General features: G+C 36.0%; 1 protein-coding gene across 4 annotated transcripts in view; it reads right to left on the bottom strand.

Moving 5' to 3' along the window:
- Nucleotides 1-21,601, bottom strand: part of PIBF1 (progesterone immunomodulatory binding factor 1) — a 216,533-nt gene that overhangs the window by 168,311 nt on the left and 26,621 nt on the right. For all 4 annotated transcript variants that reach the window (XR_009536788.1, XM_060129209.1, XM_060129210.1 and 1 more), the window contains exon 6: nt 3,505-3,638. Coding sequence is in view for 3 of the 4 variants with exons in the window: in XM_060129209.1 (XP_059985192.1) it covers nt 3,505-3,638 (134 nt within the window). In the remaining variant the exon portion in view is untranslated. The remainder of the gene's footprint in view (nt 1-3,504; nt 3,639-21,601) is intronic.

Raw genomic sequence — 21,601 nt, 5'->3', positions numbered from 1 at the left:
CAAAGTGATCCATCCCTTCCTTTGTCTTTCACGACATTGACCTTTTGTAGCGCACAGGCCAACTTTATAGAATGTTGCTCAACTGTCATTTGTCTGATGTTTTTCTATGACTAGATTTAGATTAAGCATTTTGGGCAGGAATATTACAGAAGTGATAATGTGTCCTCAATACATCAAATAAAGATATATTGAGATGATGTCACTTAATCTCATTATTGGTGACAATAACTTTGATCATTTGCTTAAGGTGGTATCTGCCGAAGTTCTCAACTATAAAGGTATCTTTTTGCCCTTTGCAATTAATAGGTAATCTGTGGGAATTTTTTTCTTTTACAACGCTTCACAGTTTACTGAGTCCTATAAAATAACTGGATAATTGATTCTACACACTTTCAGTGACATCTGAAAGGAAGAGATATTCACCCAAATTTGCTATGGGATATATTTTAACATTCTGCTCTCTAATATACTTTTACCCAGTGGCTTTAGCTTCCAATGATAACTCTAAATCAAACAGTATTATGAGGTTACAAAATAGTAATTCCAATAAGCATATGTATTTATTGGTTGGCATTCTACTGTGAAGATCCTCTTTATTTACTAGCACACACTCAAGGACTCTTATTCTGTTCAATGGATTGTAACTCATTATCGTTAATATTCATCTTGATATTCAAGTTGTACCTATTTGGCCAGTTGGATCCCCTTCAAACTAGCTATCGTGGTGTTGAACTGGAATTAGAAATATCGGTATGATCTCATCCATAGTATGTTAAGCCATCCTTTCACTTGCCTCTTCATTGCGCCTTTGCCTACTGAAAGGGCCTAGAAATAACATTCAATGTAGCAATGACCAGGACCCAAATCTTAATTTCTGAATAGCATTCTCCACTAAAAGGAACCAAGACTCCTTAAAGAAAGGGCTGAGGCAACGAAGTCACAAAATAAACCTGAGAACTTTCTGTTATGCCAGAAAGTTTAGGAACTGCTTGCTTTGGGGGTGGGAGGGTGGGGAAGAAAGAAAGAAAGAAAGATGGGCACATGCATTTTGCTTTTTAAAATTTAATATTATGTGTTTGACTTATCCATATATACATTCAGATCTAATTTAATGATTTTAATTGTTACGTAGAATTACATTATAAAAATAAATCACAATCTATTTTCCATGCTGCTGTTGAAAAGCATTTGAATTCTTTCTAATAATGATGCAGCTAACATCCATATATCTGTTTTCTTTTGCACCTTTGTGAGAATTTATCAAGGACATAAAAGTGATTTTTTTCCCCCAGTTTATCTTATATGTTTGTGACCAGACCATTTTTTAAAAATCCATTCTTTCTATTGAGTGAACCAAAGGATTCACAGTTTGAGCCACTCTTGCTTGGTTGTTTTTCTGTTCCATTTCTAGCACATGATGATGCTTATTATGTTTTTATTTCTTAGGTTTTCATTATAGAAAATAAAACACACATAAAGAGAGATGCTAAAGTGAGACACCTCCCCACCCCCACTTTCATCACTCACCTGCAAGAATTATCAACTCAGGACTCATCTTGGTTTGTTTACCCTTCATTCATGGCCACCCTGGATTATTCTGATGACTATGCCTTTTAGTTTTCTCCTTTCATATTTCACTTATTATTGCTATAGATTTATAGCGGCAGACAGGACATCAAAACACCAACTCAAAGTATCATCTTACCATCACAACCTACTTCATTTTGAAATGATTCTTTTGAAATCTAGCTTTCTTTGAAAGCCCAATAGTATAGCTGTCATGGATTTCAAGCTCCAACAATCACTATATTTTGACATAACAGTGCATACATAATAATACATAATGCATGTCAGTCATGCTGGGAGTAGGAGCACCAATGTTATATCCCCCAGATCCTGGCAAATTTACTTATGGTGTTTTACAATTTATAAAGCATCCATTCAATTAACAAACACTCACTGAGTGACTGCTTTAGTTCAAGAATTATTTTAGGTGCAGGTAGATGTAGCAGTGAACAATTAGGATCATCTCTCTATATATACGCATACATATATATACTTTCATAAATATTACTTTATTTGATCTTCTTAATTTATATAGTGCAGTTATTGTATTAGCACCATCTGAGAGATGACAAAACTTTGGCTTAGAATGTTAAAATTTCCTAGGGACATACAGCTAAAGTGGTGGTTCATTAGTACATTCCAGCAAAAAGAAAATTCTTTGCCTTAGCAGCAGCACAATATGAAACATATCCTCAGAAAGTATTATTTTTTGAAAGTATGTGTGCCTTTTGTCAAAAAGGAATAGCTGAAAAAACTTTAGATAAAATTGCAAACTATTTAAATTGATGCCATAAAATAAAAATAATCAAGTAAGATTTCAAAAATATTTACACACATAGGATTTCACTGGGTTCCTATCTTCTAAGGCATCACATTTTAAAAGACAAAAGCAGCTTCTAAATAAAATAAAAACAACTGACATAAAAATACAATCTAAATCCAACAAACTGCCAAAACTGCATGTTTCTGCGCAATGAAGACTAAGGTATATGTCAAGAGAATAAGAAGACATAAGGTATATGTCAAGAGAATAAGAAGACAAGCCACAGGCTGGAAGAAAATATTTGCCAAAGACATATCTGATAAAGGACTATTATCCAAAATGTATAAAAAACTATTAAAACTCAACGGTAAGAAAACAAACAACCCAATTAAAAAATGAGCCAAAGACTTTAACAGACACCTCACCAAAGAAGATATACAGATGGCAAATAAGTACATGAAAAGATGTTCTGTATCATGTCATCAGGGAAATGCAAATTAAAACGAGATATGACTACACACCTATTAGAATGGCCAAAATCCAGAACACTGATAACAAATACTGGCAAGGGAGTGGAGCAATGGGAACTCTCATTCATTGCTGGTGGAAATGCAAAATGGTACAGACACTTTGGAACAGACAGTTTGGTGGTATCTCACAAAACTCAACATATTCTTACAATACAAGTATGCTCATGCTCCTTGGTATTTACCCAGAGGAGTTGAAAATTTATGTCCATACAAAAAACTGGCACATGAATATTTATAGCAGCCTTATTCCTAACTGCCAAAACTTGGAAGCAACCAAGATGTCCTTCAATAGGTGAATGGATAAATTATGGTACATCTTGACAATGGAATATTATTCATTATTCAATAGCACATTATTATCCAATGAATATTATTCAAAAGAATACTATTCATTATTCAAATGAGCTATCAAGCCATGAAAAGACATGGAGGAACCTTAAGTGTATATTTCTAAGTCAAAGAAGCCAATCTGCAAAGGTTCCATATGGTATGATTCCAACTATATGACATTCTAGAAAAGGCAAAACCATGGAGACAGAAAAAAAATAAGATACAAAGTAGAATTAACGACATTGATGGTAAGAATTCAAGTGACTCTGATGCATGCTAAAAATGAGAACAACTGTAGCCATCTTAACTACTTACCTCTTGACTTTACCATAGTTCTCTTGACGGTAGTCTCCTTGCTGAATTAACTGTTTTGTGTCTGCTAATTCTAAGGCCAAACGTTGACATCTAATTTGAAGCTCAGAGTAGTTTCTGCGATCTTCCTCATAAGTCTATAAATAAAAACAATAATAAGGCATTTCAAACCAAACGTACTTGACCAAATTCTGTACTGAATTCTTCTGTTAAGCTGTGCATATCTTTGTAATTTTAAAAAATCCTCAATTTTTTTATTTAGTAATGTTTCCCTACTCAAAGACAGGTAATCTTAAACTCACTGAGAAGTCTGTAAATTCATTTGTTTAAAACTTGAGCTCTGTTTTTTAAAGAAAAAATAGGTCAACTATGCTTTGGTTAATAGAATAATACATAAAATGACTACTAATGTTAAGGATGTTTTCAACATTTACTGAGTTACTATCAGATGCTAAGGACACAGAAATGAATAAAACACTGACCCTGCTCTTGAGGAGTTTACAACGAGAGACAAAGAGCCACATGAACATCAAACATTCACAATGAAAAATAGTTACTGAAGAGATTAACCACGCATTTTCAGTTGTGGTATTCAGAAAAAAAGGAGTTTTGTGGCACTTGGAACCTATTTCTACATTGATCTTCCTTGTACTCATCAGACTGGTAGAAAGGGACTGCAGAGATGTGGAAGAGGGGTAGAAGTGAAAACCTTAAAAGCACACCTGGCCCTGCTTACTACAAGCCTCGTTTTTCGCCATTTCTCATAATCATACTTCACCTCCAACCCTAACAAAGATCTGAGGTTCTCTGAACACACTACACTTCCTCTAACCCAGTGGTCCCCAACCTTTTTGGCAGCAGGGACCAGTTTCGTGGAAGACAATTCTTCCATGGATTGGGGCTGCGGGGGTGGGGGATGGGGGGCAGTTGGTTCAGGCAGTAAAGCGAGTGATGGGGAGCGATGGCGAGTGGCAGATGAAACTTCGCCTGCTCACCTGCTCACGTGCTGCTCACCTCCAGCTGTGCGGCCCAGTTCCTAACAAGCCGTGGCCCGGTAGCGGTCCGTGGCCTGGTAGCGGTCCGTGGCCCGTAGGTTGGGAACCCCTGCTCTAATCTGTTCGCACTGCCTGAATAGCTGAATACTGTCAATACTCCTTTAGAGTATTGATCTTAGTGTATCATCAAATTCGTTTTTTTACATCAGAGTGTAAACATCTCAAGGGCATGGACTTTGTCTTGCTCACCATTGGATCTCCATCACTTTACACAGGACTTGGTATAGAGTAAGAATGAAATACTTTTCAATAAATCAATGAAGAAATGCAGGAATATGGGAATGGGGAGGAGAAGCAGGACACAGAGACGGAGTTCCCACTTCTTCTCCCACTTTGAGCTCATCAGATCTTGCAAGCAGTCATCAACTCCACCCCCAGAACCTGTCACGGGAAATACATCCTGTCCCAAGTCATTCTTTTTTAAGGAGCTGATGAGCTCAGTGTGGTCAGATTCAGTCCACAAATACTGACCGAACTATTTCTAAGTGACAGGTCCTGGACTAGACACTGTAGATACAAAGATAAGTAAGACTGTTTTTGTCCCCTTTAAACTATTAGACATGACTTTGAAATGTTAGCTCCCACATTTCTATCAAAGGGCTGTTTGAAAAATGTAATAATGGAAAAACTATACTGGCTGTGCTTTGCTTTGGTACATACTATGTTCTTCTGCACTGATGTTCTCCATGAGAATGAAATGCTACTATGTGGTATTTATTAGAGGATCATAGCTGAGGATACTCTATCATCTCCCCAAAGAATCATCACACACGTCATTTCTGACCTAAGTCCCAGAAGATGCTTTAGTTCCCCTGAAGAATGCTTTTACCCTTCTAAACACTACTAATCATGTAACTGTTTTGGGAGAGTGTATAGTGTTATAGTTAGGATGGAAAGCTCCAGAATTCAACTGTCCAGAACTGAATTACCTGCAGTAACACTTCGAGCAGGTTTACATCCCAGCACTCGATTGTCCTCATCTACGTCATCTACCCTGTAGAGTTGTTGTGAAGATTATATCAAGTAATACATGAAAAGTGCTTATAAAAATGCTTAGCACATAGTAAATGATCATGAACTATAAATTAATATCATCACAATGCTTTTCCTTTGCTTTGGCTCCTAGGGAGATTATAGCCAAATTGATAGCTCGACCTTAATAATTGCACAAAGACTGGGACAGACTCCTGAGGAATATAAACATTTAAAGGGTGAGGAAAGGACAAAGAGCCCTAGGAACCCGAGGGAGTATTCACAGAAACAGAGGGTGAACCAGGGGTGTGTGGCAGGGACAACCGTAGAAGAGCTACTTTGAGGAGACAAGACTGTCAGGGGTACTAATTACTACTGAGAAGAGACCCATAAACAAATCCATTAACTCTTCAGGGATGGGGACAGAAAGTAGACTGCCAGGGGCTAAAGCAAATATATCTGAATATACAATATGTCCTTTTTCGTGTTATGATACATGCATTCTCTTGCTTAATACTTAACTTTATGATGGAGCAAAGTATTATCCTCATTTTTACAGTTGAGGAAACTAGGCTTGGAGAGGATAAAAGTCTCAGAGCTCATGAACAGTGTGGTAAGGACTCCAATCTAAATTTGTCAAACACCCGAACTGTAGGCAATTCTCTCTTTAGTTTAAGAGTGGAGAAAGTGAAATAGCTAGAGAAGAAAATAGAGATAAATGAAGGTTTCAAAAGATGGAACAAGCTTGGACATGTTAAAATATCGATGGGAAAGAACAGCAAAAGAGGTACTGATGCTGGAGAAAATGGGCATGGTCGGGGGGCAGAGCAGTAAAGCCCCTAAGAAGGCTCAGGATGTGGGCTCCATCTTCACTGTGAAGACTTGTCTTAGACCAGCAGCCATGCTCATATCATGGCAGGCTTTTCTCCAGCTGATACAGTGTTAAAAACTTGAATTTGGATGTCCTCAGGTAGCTCTTATCAATGCCCTACAAGTCACAGAATACTCCTTACCCTACTGCTTCACCTATTTTCTACTATCACTTGGTTTCTAAAGGCATATGACTTTCCACTCCTTGAAAGGCTCTTCCCACTATAAACAGTAAGAACAAACAAACAAAACCGAACAAGTGCAGATGTAAATATGCTTATGGCAAGAAACTGTGGGAGTTCTCATCTGAGGATTTCCATTTTCTCTGTGCAATGAAATACCAAGTCACTTGCTGAGAGGGAGAAGGAAAGTGGAAAGATGGAGATGTGAGGAGAGTGGTGAATGCCTAAAATAACTGCTGTGAAAAATGAGAGAACTAGAAAAAATAGAATTACAGCACAATTGTGTGGGCCCGTTCGAAGTCGGTAACAATAAACTTACAGCCTTGTTACTGCCTCTGTGATTTTCTCCAGTAGCCCTCATTGTAGAAAAATAAAGAGTTGAGATTCTGTCAGGCAGGTTCGATAAAAAGACAGGAGGAATTCGACAACACTGACAAGAGAAAGGTTTAAGACTGATAACATGATGAAGAGGGAAGAAAAGACATTTAGGAAGATATGGATAAAAAAAAAATTATATGGATTGGAAATTCTGCTGAAGATAGGTTGAAAGCAGTTGATTGAAAAACGTGGAAATATAGGAAGTAGTATGTTCAGTGGTCAGCCTGAATTGATAACTTCAGAAGTAAATCAGTTCTGGGAGACAAGGAACAGAACGCGGGCCATGAACCTGAGTGCTAAAGAAAAGAAGAGGTAATCATTCAGAATGAGAAGATCAATGACGTGCAAGGCCAAGGTCGTGGATGAATCTCAAGAAGTAACCCAGGCAGCAGCTAAGGTAGAAAGGAAGACTAAATCTAGACCGCGGGTTCCACTGAGTAAAAAAGGTCCCAGTGGTCTGCAAATGAAGAAGGTTATAGAGTAGGGCATCTAGATGAAATGAATGCCCCCCCAAAGGTAGGGGTTTATGTGAGTGTGGAAGTGCCAAAATCTAAGATCTAGAGAGGACATCAATACCTTGCCCTGAAATATACAGGGTATAAACTTCTGGAGCAGAGAGCAATTCCATAGGAGATATGCGTATGTGTGTATTTATTATATTGTACATGCATATGTCTGTAACATAGTATATATGTGTGGGTGTGAATATATATATATATATATATATTCATTCTTTAAATATAAACATTATATGACCAAGTATAAGCAGAAGTTCAATACAGGAATGTACATATCCCACCAAATCTTCTAAGACTTTTCAACTGAAAAACTTCCCCTTAAATAAAATGATTACCCTTATATTTTGAAAAAAATAATCTGCTTCACTTACTATTAGCAAATAAAATACATTAAGGCATAGCTTTGGAAAAAAATAAAAAATAAAAAATAAATCAAACCCATGACTGTGTAGAACTTTAAGGCTAAGGCTAAAGATGGTAGAGAAGACTACTTCGTATTACTCCTATGTATTCTTCCTGACCCGAACTCAGCAATACCTTCTATGGGAAGACTCCAAGCCCCAAATCTGAGTTAGATGTCTGTCTTACACTTTTTCCACAGCACCTGGTTCTTACCTCATCAGAAAACACATCACATGTGCTGTGAGCAGCCATTACTTGCCTCTCACATCAAAGGAAAAACTAAAGGAAATTTTCTATAATTCTAGTACCTAGTACTCTGCCTATAACACAGAAAGTATATAATTAATGTTTCTGGAAAAGAAGGAGCAAAAGAGGATATTAAATAGACTGAAACCAAAGAAGGAAAAAGCTTAATCTTTTCAAACATAAAGAAAGAGAACACAAAATTTCCAATCACCAGCCATTTCTAACAGAAAATTTCTACATAAGAAGTAAATAGGTTTGGTTAACAGCAAGTCTCAATGTCCTTTTTGAATAAAGAAAAAAAACTGCATAGGGATAATGACAATTAAGTCACTGAGATTTCAACTGTTTGCCAGTTTTCTACACATCTAGAATGGAACTGACTTTGATTGCCAGAGTTAATGTCATCTTTTCCATCTCCTAAATTATTCATAAGAGGAAATAATAGAAGGCTATCTCTAGCCTGAAAAAAAGTAAATCTGTTATTGTAGTTGCAAGTTGTCTTGTCTGTAATCCTCGGTTTTCCTGATACGCACCCTGAAGCTCCTTGAAGACCTGCCTTATCTCTGGTTACAGCCAGTAACCCTCACATAGTAGTTAACGCTGGAAATGTTTGTGGTGTCAACTAATGTTGAAATATAAAGGGACTATACAGCACTAGCATTTAAAATAACCAGCTCAAGATGTAGCAAAAGTGACTTTAAAAATTAAGGATTAATAAATCATCAGTTTTCCAACTGAAATTAAAGAATATTATCATAAATCTGCAAATAAAACACCTCAGTTGAAACAATGATATCAATGCAACATATACGCAGAATTTTCTCAAAGATTTTGAGAAAAGCAGCTTGAAAGGGGCTTCTATTTATCAGTCTGGGTGGTGGTTAAATGGGTGTGTTCACTTTGTGAAAAGTCAATTAAAATTTCTTTACAACACAAACTTTTTTTTTTTTTTTTTTTTTTGCGTGATGTGGGCCTCTCACTGTCGTGGCCTCTCGTTGCGGAGCACAGTCTCCGGACGTGCTGGCTCAGCGGCCATGGCTCATGGGCCTAGCCGCTCTGCGGCATGTGGGATCTTCCCAGACCGGGGCACGAACCCGTGTCCCCTGCATCGGCAGGTGGACTCTCAACCACTGCGCCACCAGGGAAGCCCAACACAAACGTTTTAAAAAAGTAAGACAAGAGGCTTCAACCAGGAAAATGCTAACTGGGGAGAAGTTCTGCAGGGATCCTGGTCTTAGGAATGGAAAGGGGGACATGCAAGGGTCACACTGAAGGGGAAAAGGGCTGAGCAGGATGGAAGGGGGTAATAAAGAGACACTCAGTTTTTTACTCTATATATTTCTCTACTGTTTGATATAAAAACTGAAAAAATTATATTATACGGTGTTTTGGCAAAGTTATCAACTATTAGGCCTTTTATATTTAAAATGAGATGTCTTCTCTCCTCCATCCCCCTGCAAGGCTCTTATTTCCAAACACCACCAGCTGAGCGTTTCACAGTTACAGAATTTCAGAGATGAAAGATAGACTGGAGATGATCTATTACTAACTTCTTATTTCCATGACAAGAACATTAAGGCCTAGGGGGGTTAAGTGATTTGTCCTTAAGTGTGGCACTTCCACACTCACATAAACCTCTGGATTCCAGAGCTAGCAGAGATAGAGCTAGAATTTAGGTTCTTGAACTCATAAATAGTTCATTCCTTTCTTAATTTCAAGTTTCTGTTTTTTAAAGATTCTATTCCATGGAACCTATAAAACCACTGATTGGAAGTTAATATTATTTACTGCTCAAATCCAGAGTGTTAAAAAAACTTATTGCAAATTTTACAGGTTCAAATATGGCACATGCATAATTCATATTTAAATTTGGACTCCCCTCCTTTAAAACAATTACTACAATTATTCCTTAAATATATATTTAAAAAATAATTTGACAAAATAACATCGAACCTAAATGTTTTCTACAAAAAGTAAAAATGTATTCAAAGATTCAATAGGCACATTTTAAACAGCTGCTGTATAAACCCAAAAGCAATTACTTTAGATACAATTTCTAAGCATCATTTAAATCATCTGTCTCTCACACCATGTAACTGAGAAGAGAGTGGTAACCTATGTTTCAAAATAAATCTTTAATAAATGAAGTGATCTCCTGCCTGGGGAGAGACAGAGCAGCTAAGAAAATTAGAAATGGGAAATAGTGTCATTTATCTTATGGTCAATGGTTCAGATAAGAAGCAGTTTACGTTGGATAGCAGTTTAGTGAATGAGAAGAAATGTCTTGATTAGCTATTCTGAGAAAATGAGAATTCACTCCTCAGAACTCTTACAAGTTTCACATTGCCTATAATCTACTCCAAGCAACTAAATACTGAAAAGAACAAGAAACCTAATTAATCTTTGATTGTTAAAGACTGTTTCTTTAAGAAACAACAGTCTGTTTGCTCCCAGAGACTACTTTTTTGTTGTTGTTAAGATCCTCAAGAAATGTATTATTTAAGAAAAAATTCTGGACTTCTTCTAAGGTCTTAAGGAAAAAAAGACAAAACTGAAGAACTGAAAGTCTACTCTGAGTTAAAAAGAAAACATGAACATTTAAATATTTTATATTACATGATAATCTTCAATATCTTTTCAATAAATGTGAACTCAAACATAAAAGTTGAAGCTTTTCTAAAAGGAAAAATTTTAAACAATAATGAAGAAAGAGATGAGAGATGAAGAAAGGTAACTTTCATCAAGCGTTGTGGACATCAGATTAAGATAGAGACATGGGGTCAAATCTGTCTCTGCTACTAACTGCCCCAGCAAGCCAAGGTCTCCGGACCTTCTCTTTTTTTGGCCACACTGGGTGGCTTGTGGGATCTTAGTTCCCCAACCATGGATTGAACCCGGGCCCAAGACAGTGAAAGCATCAAGCCCTAACCACTGGACCGCCAGGGAATTCCCAAGGTCTCTGGATCTTAACTGCTGCCTCTGCAAAGTGAGGACACTAATTCACCAACTCATTTTATGTGCCTACTATTGTACTAAACATTGTATGACTATTATTCATAACTAGCTCATGGATCTAGCAGAACCCTCCATTGCTAAACCATATGTTGATCTGTTGAGAGGCAACTTTTATAGCCAACGTTTTATTCGGCAAACTACAAGAACAAATTTGAAGTACTGGCCTTTCAACAGGTATTGACCCAAATATGACTGAACCAAAAATATTTAAATCTTAACATTTTAAAATAGACCAAGTGGCTAAATTATCTTTAAAATCTCCCTTACAATTCAAAGAAGTTAATTAAGTATATCAATGCAAAAAGGTATGGTTTCCCATGCCTTTTAAGTGATTTAGATAAGCATTAAAAGTATTAATAAGTGTGGGTAGAAAGAATAAAAAATTAAGTTGATTCACCAGTTTACGGTCAGGTTCAAATAATTTTTTTTTAGCTCTTTTTTTTTGCGGTACGCGGGCCTCTCACTGCCGTGGCCACTGCCGTGGCCTCTCCTGTTGCGGAGCACAGGCTCCGGACGCGCAGGCTCAGCGGCCATGGCTCACGGGCCCAGCCGCTCTGCGGCATGTGGGATCCTCCCGGACGGGGGCACGAACCCGCGACCCCTGAATTGGCAGGCGGATTCTCAACCACTGCGCCACCAGGGAAGCCCTTTTTTAGCTCTTGAAGCAAATGAGGATGTATGGTGCAACAACAGGTGACTCATTCATGGCAAAAGAAAGTCATTTTTGTTTTACAAGTAAATTACTGTAATTATTTAAAATACTTCAACAGTTTAAACATACACAAACAATTTTATAAATTTTTATAAGTTTTATAAATGAAAAGATATATATTATGGAATTATCATTACATACTGGTAAGTTTAAGAGCAAGAATTTCATATTTTTTTATCTCTTTCTTCCCTCTCTTCCTCTGACTCCCATCCACATCCCCAGGTAACTCACGTTAAGTAACATGTATCTTTCCCTATTCTTCTCCATGTTCATATACTCATGAACACACACAACACAAATGGGAGGATGGATACCTGGTGTAAATCCTAAATCAACTGATATGCTCTAATTCATTCTTGTCAATGATTGCACAATATTCCAGGGTGTACACTGTACGTGGTTTATGCAAACGTTTCCTTGTTGTGTTGACAGGCATTTATGGTTACATACTAGTATTTTACTCTATGGGACAGAGTCCCAGCACTGGGGTTGCTGTGTTGAAGAACGCTTATTTTCCATTTTAACTGATGTTGTCAGATGTCTTTCCAAAAGGCTATGGCAGTTCACTTTTCCATCAGTAACATTTGTATCTTTTTCCTTATATCTACACAGATATCAGACCTTTTCCATTTTTGCCAACCTGAGTTCTCACTGTTACTTTAATTGTATTTCCCAAAATGCTAGCTAGTTTGAGCACCTGGACATTTGGATTTGCACTTTTTGTGAAATGCCTATTATAGTCTTTGCCCATTTTTCCATTGGGTTGTCTATTTCTTGTTAATTTCTAAGAGCTAGAAATAGTGCTGATACTAACTTTTGATCATCTGCATTCCAATTTTTGTCCCAAATGGGTACTTTAAATATTAAACTTTGCCTGTGGTTTCCTTTTTGTCTTTTTCTTTTAAAGCTTTTTGTTTCTCTGTCTTGGCTAAGATTACCCCAACCTCTAGAACAGCACTGTCCAACAGAACTTTCCGCAATGGTGAAAATGTTCTATATCTGTACCATCCAATATAGTAGTCACTAACTACCTGTATGGCTAGTAAGACTGAGGAACGGAATTTTAATTAATTTAAATGTAAACACATGGCCACTATATTGGACAACTCAGTCCAGAACTTAGCTACTCACAGTGTAGTCCATGAACTGGCTCAGGCCAGGAGCACTAATACAGTCCGGGAGGTGTGCCAACAGTGAACAGTCTCAGGCCCCATCCCAGAACTACTGTGTCAGTTTTCATCTTAACAAGATCCCCAGGTGACTCGTATTTACATTAAAGTTTGAGAAGCACTGCTAATAATCATCTAAATTAGGAAGTCTCAAAACTTCTTTGGGCCATGGACCCCACTGGCAATCTGGTAATACTTGTGAACCCCTTCTGAGACTGAAGTCTCTAAAATCAAAAATTAAAATACACAGAATGGCAAAGGAAACAAATTACAGCTGACCCTTGAACAACAGGTTTGAACCGTGCAGGTCCACTTACATGCAGATGTTTTTCAATAATAAATACTACAGTAGCACACGATCCATGGTTGGTTGAATCCACAGATGCACAGTTGCTGATAGGGAGGGCTGACTACAAGTTATATGCAGATTTTTTCAACTGCGCAGAGGGTCGGCACCCCATGTTGTTCAGGGGTTAATTGTATACTGCAATAAAACTACTGAAATATTTTTTAAAGTTATACATGTCCTTTTTTATTAATGCACTAAAGATCAGATCCAGTGAGGGATCTTCAACTACACTGAAGTTGAAGTAGTGATGAGCATAATCTCTAAAGATACCCGCAATAACTACACTGTGATATGGAAATACCTGAATTCTAATGCTGACAGAGTCATCGGCAGTGACAGTCCTACTGTGGTTTTTGTATTTACCTGTAATTGAAGGAAATGCTAAATTTCAGTAAGAAATGAAAATAATGTTTTCCCCATTCCACCTGGAGGCTCGTGGACCCTGAGTTAAGAATCTGCATGATTACTGAAGTAATGGCCTAGATTTCCTTCTAAAAATTTTAATCCAACTGGAATTAATATGTGTATATGGTATGGAATGTGAGGACCAACTTTTTTTTTTAACGGATGAATAACATCCAGTTGTGCTAGGACCCTTATACTAAAAAAACACTCTTGGGACTTCCCTGGTGGCTCAGTGGTTAAGAGTCCACCTGCCAATGCAGGGGACACTGGTTTGAGCCCTGGTCCGGGGGGATCCCACATGCCACGGAGCAATGAAGCCCGTGCGCTACAACTACTGAGCCTGAGCTCTAGAGTCCATGAGCCACAACTACTGAACCCATGTGCCACAACTACTGAGGCCTGCGTGCCTGGAGCCCGTGCTCCGCAACGGGAGAAGCCACCGCAATGAGAAGCTCGTGCACCGAAACGAAGAGTAGCCCCCGCTCACTGCAACTAGAGAAAGCCCGTGCGCAGCCAAAAATATAAATAAATAAATTTAATTTAAAAAAAACCCCAAACCAAACAAACAAAAAACACTCTTTTTCAACTGAATTGAACGACCACTATTGTGGTATATAATTAGACCTGTTTCTATACTTTGTTCTACTGATGTTTGTTTCTCCGCCAATATCACATTTAGTTGACCTCAGTAGTTTTGAAGTATATACTGGGATCTTGGTAGGCCCAGCATCTCAGCTTTCCCCACCTTTCACGTTTCTTCCCCCCACATTTTTCTTGGCAATTTCAGAACATTTGTTTTATTCACATAAACTAAAATCATTTATCCAATCCCAATCCTTATATGGCATTTCTCTCCTCCACCAAAATATCAAACATAGAAAATAACAAAATTATTGGGATATAATTTAACTTATAATTTAACTTATAATATAAATAAGTGCATTTATTATATATTTTATTTATAATATAAATATATAAATAACTGCATTTAATTAATATATTAACAGTATATATTAATATTAACATATAAACACACATAACAATATATATTTAGTATATATTAATATGTAGCATATATTAATAACAGTATATATTAATATATTATTGTATATAACAGTATATACTAATATATTAATAATAATATAGATAATATAAATGACTGCTTTTATTATATATTATTTATTCAGAATATAAATAATTGCATTTAATTAATATATTAACAGTGGAAAAATTGCTATTTTTATGACTTTGTCTCCTTTCTGAGATATAGTGCTTCCAGGTACAACAATAAGATTTAATCATTTTCTTCATATAAGTCCATTACTTTCCCCATGAATTAAGTATTTTCCCCCAAGTCCATCTCTAGCAGTTATTACTCTAAACCTAGAGAAATGCTATTGGTCAATTACACATTTATCCTTCATTCAGTCACAATATCAGATTTCTACATTAATTTTAGCTGGTTTTTAAACTAACAGAAAAAAAATTTTAATCTCCTTTCAAATTTTTACATGGATAGTTTTTTTCTTCTTAGTGCATCTGCTAGGTCCCTCTAAGACCATGTTAGGTAATAATGAGCAACTCAGTCTGTGTCTGGTTCCTGATTTTTACAGAAAAAGGTTTTACTGTTTTGCCATTTAGGATAAAGTTTTTGCGGGCTTTTTTTAAGTAAATATTTTAAAGTCTCTTTATTTGGAATGGTCACTGAATTTTAACATCCTTTATCATTTAATGATACAATCACATGGTTATTCACCTTAAACTTGCTGATATAATGGATAATCCTTTCTGTCCTAGAATATACTTTACTTAGTCGTAAAGTATTATTCTTTTGATACAATGCTAGAATTCATTTTTGAACATTTAGTTTTTGCATCTTTAGTAATAAGTAAAATTAGCTGATAGATTTGTTTTGTTTTGCTTTTGTACTATCCTTCTCAGAGCTTTCCATCTTTTTCAATACTAGTTTCATATAGTTTATTTAACTGGAATCAGCTGTGCTTATAGAAATCCACTGTAAACCTATCAGGGTAATCCATTTGTGAACCTGGTAACTTCATCAACAGTACATCTTTACTCACTCTGTAATACCTCTATGGTAATCGTTCTATTCAAGTTCTCCACTTCTGCTAATTTTAGTAATCTATATTTCGTTGGGACATTTTTCTCAGTTTTCAAGCTTTTCACAGAGCCACATGCAATATTAATGTCCAATAATTCCAAACTCCTTATTTTGACTGTTCTGTTTTCTTTCCTAAGATGACTACTAAATGTCTTTATTTTTCATCTTTCTCTTTAATAATAAAGGCACTTTAAGGCGATAGGTCTTCCTCTGGCCCAGCTTTAAATGTGTCTAAAAGATTTTGATATAGAATGTTCTCATTTTAATTGCTTTCTTGTTTTCACTTCCTCTATGATCTAAAAGATATGTTTCTCTTGTTTGTTTTTTGTTTCTTCTTTGATCTAAAAAATGTTTCCTAATTTCTAAACTTTTTCTGCTCACCTTTTAATTATCACTACTAAATTAGGATAAAAATAGGTACTACAAAATCTTTACTTAAAAATTTATTAATTTTACTATGTGGTCAAGTGTATACATGATAGTTCTGTCAACTTTTCACTGACATTTTATTTATTCATTTATTTATTTTTTGGCCACCCTGTGCGGCTGGTGGGATCTTAGTTCACCATCCAGGGATTGAACCAGGGCCCATGGCAGTGAAAGCACAGAGTCCTAACCATGGGACCGCCAGGGAATTCCCTTCATTGACATTTAAAAAAAAAGTTATTCCCTGGTCAAGGAATGTTAAGCTCTATACATAGCAACTAAATCAAAATTATTGATTGAATCTATTCTTCTAGCCCTGACTTATTTTTATGTCTATTAAGTCTATCCAGTTCTGTAGAAAGTACATTATAAACTTTCCCCCCATCATTACACTTTCATTAAGTTCTCCTTGTTTTTCTAAAACCCTTTTCTTTATAATTACTATGTTCCTTGATACGTAGAAGTTTATGTTTCTAAAATCACCTTTCATTATTGTTTTCTGTTACCGTTTTGTGGTTCTAATCTTATATTACTATTACATTCTTGTTCTTTTTTCATAACTGTTAGTCCATCCCTTTAATTTTCAATCTTTATCAATATGCATTAAGCATATTCCTTATAGATAAATAGAAATGAGTGTGGTTTTACAGTCAATATGGCAGTCTCTTTAAGTGGAATACTTTATTTTTCAGCTTCTGGAGGCAAAGGAGACTTTATCCACCTTATCTGGAGTGGGAGGGGCAGGGAGTCCTATAGATTTTTACAGGTTAAGCTCTGTCAACAATCTGTTCTGGTCTTGCTTAGGGCTTTCTCATACTGTGTCCAGGCTTTCACTCAGGCCAGGAGAGAAAAACCCCAAACATGGTAGCCTATTTCTAAGATGGCCTCTATCAATTTCTTCCCTTGTATATGGCAAGATATTCCCTGACTGAAGACTATTCCTTTTAATGCTCTGCTTGACTAAAAGAACATGATGATGTTGGTGGGACTTTAAAGTCCTAAGAAGACTTTCAGCTTTGGCCTGGGTTTCTTTATGCTTGAACACTTACTCTGGAGACCAACTGCTAGGTCCTGAGGCTGCCACGTTGAAGGATGCCTAAACTAGTCACATGGAGAAGCCAGCTGGAGAGTGATCTGGCCCCAAACATGTGAATGAAGACTTCCGATGACTCCAGCCTCAGACAGGTAAGAAATATCCAGCTGAGCCTATCAATATTCAGAGCTGTGACAGATAAAAATTAAGTCACGAAGTTTTTAGTGTGGTTTGTTATGCAGCAATACATAACTGGAACATTAGCTTTCCCAAAGCCCCAGACTTCAGTCAGGTCTAGCCACCTCCTAACCCTAATGTGAGCTTGGCTAAGAAGAGGCAGATCATTGGAATTGAAAAAAAAGGAAAAATGAAATGCATTTAGGGTGTCATCTCTTTCAAATATGCCTCAATAGCAAGGCTTATTCTTTCCGTAGTTTACGTTGACTAGCTCATGTAACTTCAAAGTGTTACAATAAGTGGGAGTTTATTGAGGTTTGAGTTTGGCATGGCTATACCCAGTAGTATGATGACTCAATTTTGACACTATTTTTCTCTGTTTGAGCTGTGAAACCTTTATTCATACAGTGACCCATGGTAACATCTGGCCATTATTTGGCTGAAATGCCTATTTTACATATCAAGTTGATGGCTGTTTTTAAAATTATTTTTTGTGCTGCTAATGCCATGACAAAATTAAATGCAGACATAGGCATGAACGTCATGGGGATAATACTCCAGTATAAATTATTTATTCAGATGATCCAGCATATACAGCTATTAATTACTTTTTTATATCGATAAAGAAATTAAATCATAAAGTTAAAATGATTAAAAAAAACCCTCTTAGACACTCCAAATTATGTCTGTAGAATCTGGATTGAGATGTGTATAGCAAGAGAACAAAGTGTTCATAGTGTACCCAGATTGAAGCTACAGTACTTGGTAAGGTCCCTCATGAGTTGTTTTCCCTTCCCAAAATATGATGATATACCATCCTGGCTCCTAGGTTCAAAATTTCATCTCAAGACCTAATAATCCCCTCAAAATCTGTCCCTGAAATAAATTAACAATGTCACTGGATTTCTTTAAGATTATAAACACAGTGGCAGATGGAGAAAAAAAAAGGCCACATTACTCTTTAAAAATTTTTTCCTCTTACAGCCATGTATAAAACAATCAGCGAAAAGAGGCTTCTCCCCGATAACATCCTATTTTAAACTGCCTTCATTATAGCTTTCCCATGAACTGTTCCCTCCTCATGAAGTTTTATCTTTAAGTCATTTACATAATTTGTAAAAATACAACAAGTTTACAAAGAAGCAACAGGTTTTAGATGTATATGTAAGAAATGGGTTTTAGAACCTCCAAGTAGTAATACTACAGCTAGTGTTATTCTAATTATTATATTCGTGGATGTTATAAATACATTAAAATATTAATTATTATTATTATAATATATAAAATATGAAATTTAATTAAGAATATAAAGTGTTTTTGTACCTCAATAAGTAAACAACAACAAAGGAGATTTGTGTTCATGGTCCATGAACCTGCCACATTAGAATCCTAGGTTATTTATTAAAATTGAGATTCTTAGGTCCGTCTCAAACCAAAACCAGAACCTATGAAAGTATCCAGGAATCTAAGTTTTAAGCAGAGCTTATTCAACTTAAATGTAATACAGAGAGGCAAAACTATTATTGTTTACTAATGAATTTGTCAGATACCCAAAAATAATTACAACTGATGAGTAGCATCATAACATGTATCTTATAAAGGAATTTTAAATTCATCAGTTGGGCAGGATAAAAAAGAAACTTCAGAAAACAAATAGTTAATAATGCTCTGAAATTAAAAAACCCGACTAACAAGTATGTATCATTAATGAAATACTTCATTTTCATTCAAATAAAATTAACAGGATTATTCATGTATGAATACTTAAGATGAGGCTCAAGGTAATTTTGCAGAATTTTTCTCAATAAATGTAACTATGTTTCCTAAACAAGGAAGTTCTCTTAAACAAAACACTCTTCTTGCTTCCTAGTTACCAAAGTTCTCATAAGAGAAAAGTATTTCACCATTTCCTCATGAAACTTAATGGTTCTAAGTACAGACTCATTAATGCCCTATATAATATTGTTAACTTTTCTTTCTTTTGAAAAGAAACATTCTGAAATAACTCTACAATAGCACAACAGCTGCACATAGCTTAGCTACATGTACTGGACCAAAATTCTGACCTGTTACAGAGAGATTTCATAAACAGGAAATAAACGTATAACACTTATGAAAACACTAAGTACCATACACAAGCTTATGTATGAAATACAGCTCAAAATATGCTATAATTAGACTATGTTACTGATGCTTATAAAAAAACTCTCAACTTGAAGTAAAAGATGAGCCCTATTTTCCAGGGTTAGTATCCAGATATTATTTCCAAATAACTAAAGATGTGGAAAAAAATAATGAAAGAAAATTCCAGAAATCTACTAAAATTGGCACTTCAGGAAGAGCGACTTCTTTTTTAAAGGTCAAAAATCACATTTTATTACATTTCACATAATAGATATTGAACAAATCAGTTTTTCACTTCATATCTGCCATGAACTAGCAGCTTATATGAATAAAGGCACAATTAACTGTGTACTTGTGGGGCTTTAACATCTCTGAATGCTTTTGTTAGGTGTAATTATGAAAATCAGTGTAATAACTGAGACACCTTTAATCTGAAGACTACATGTTTTGCCAGAAAAGTTTCAATTTTTAAAAATTCTATCTCCCAGTTATAGATCTACTAAATTTTATTAAAAAAACATAGTATTTGATTGATTTAAGGCAATGGATATGAAATAAGGAATATAAATGAAAATAAGGTAACAATGTAACACTTTGGCCTCTAGGTCAAAAATGACAAGATGTTTTGAGTAGCCCAAAACCAGTTACAGAAATAAATGGATATATGCTGCCACCATGTGGTAAAAAAAAAAAAAATTTCAGTTCATTTTTGGAAAAGACAAAACTCAATCCAACAGTCTTAGTAAACCGGAAAGTCTGTTTTCCCAACTCCCAGTTTTAAAACTCAGAGACATAACTAAAAAATATCTTAGTTTCTCTTAGTAACCCACATGGAATTGCCATGATGCTGCCATTTTTGGGGCATTTATATTTGTTGGCTCTTGCCTCCTCTTTTTAAGTTTCCTATTAATTTACTACTTGTTCTATAAAATAGTAGTACCATCTTGTATTTGTCCTGAGTTTATCCCCTTGCAAGTCAATCCTCACCTTATGTGATTTTATGATTTTGTGATTCTATGAACTTCAATCACATTTTCCCCAGCTGTTGGTGTTCATCTGACACATACTAATCTTTGTATGTCCTCAGATAGTAAACTCAGCTGCCCAAATACCAGATCTTACTTTCCAATCTCTGAAATTTATGGCTATATCAGGAATTCAATAATCATTAATAGGTAAGTAGTGCAAACAACCAAAATTACAATGTTCAAAGCTGTACATTTTGTTCAAGGTCTAGTGATGCATTTTATTTTGCTTTTAATATTTTTCTTCATAATGCCTAACGAGTCATCACCCATATCAGTACAAAGTTAAACATGTTGAGAAAAAAGATTCTCCAATGAAGCTAAGATTCTTTTTAGAGAAAACAGAGGATTTCAAAGCTAAATATTTTACATGCACAGACTGGATTTTCTCTTCCTTCACCTGTGTTTAAAACAAAATTGTAAGGTGATTCCACTTCTGGTGATGGTTCCAAGTTCCCATCTGACCAACCCTACTGCAGATACAACTTCAAATTCTGGACGAAATATAAAACAACCATCTGAAGGCACAGGAAAGTGACCAAAATCAGGCAGATTCTGGAGGGATGTCTTCTACGAGAGGAAGAAGGGAACAGCATTGGGTAAATTTCCTGGTCTCTCTCTCTCTTTTTAAAATGCCTTTTATCTGGAAGGCAGGCCTACTATGTGCCAAGTTGGATGATAAAGGTACAACAGAATATCCTTCATCTTTCTAGCTTGAAGAACCAGAAAACAAGAGTTTTGGGCAACTCAGCTGCTCTAGAGTGAGGAGGGAATTCTAGAGACAGCCAGAAAAGGGGTACTCTGAGTTCCGCAGATAATCTCTGCCAGATCTCTGGCTGACCTCTGAACAACACATGTGTAGGACAGACCCAAGCAGTCCTACTAAGGCCAGAAAAGCCTAACTGAAATTTGAGCTGCTG

This window comes from Lagenorhynchus albirostris, chromosome 18 (assembly GCF_949774975.1).
Source record: "Lagenorhynchus albirostris chromosome 18, mLagAlb1.1, whole genome shotgun sequence".
NCBI classification, from domain to species: Eukaryota; Metazoa; Chordata; class Mammalia; order Artiodactyla; family Delphinidae; genus Lagenorhynchus; species Lagenorhynchus albirostris.
The sequence above is the reverse complement of the archived record's forward strand: the minus strand, read 5'-3'. Positions and strand labels throughout refer to the sequence as shown.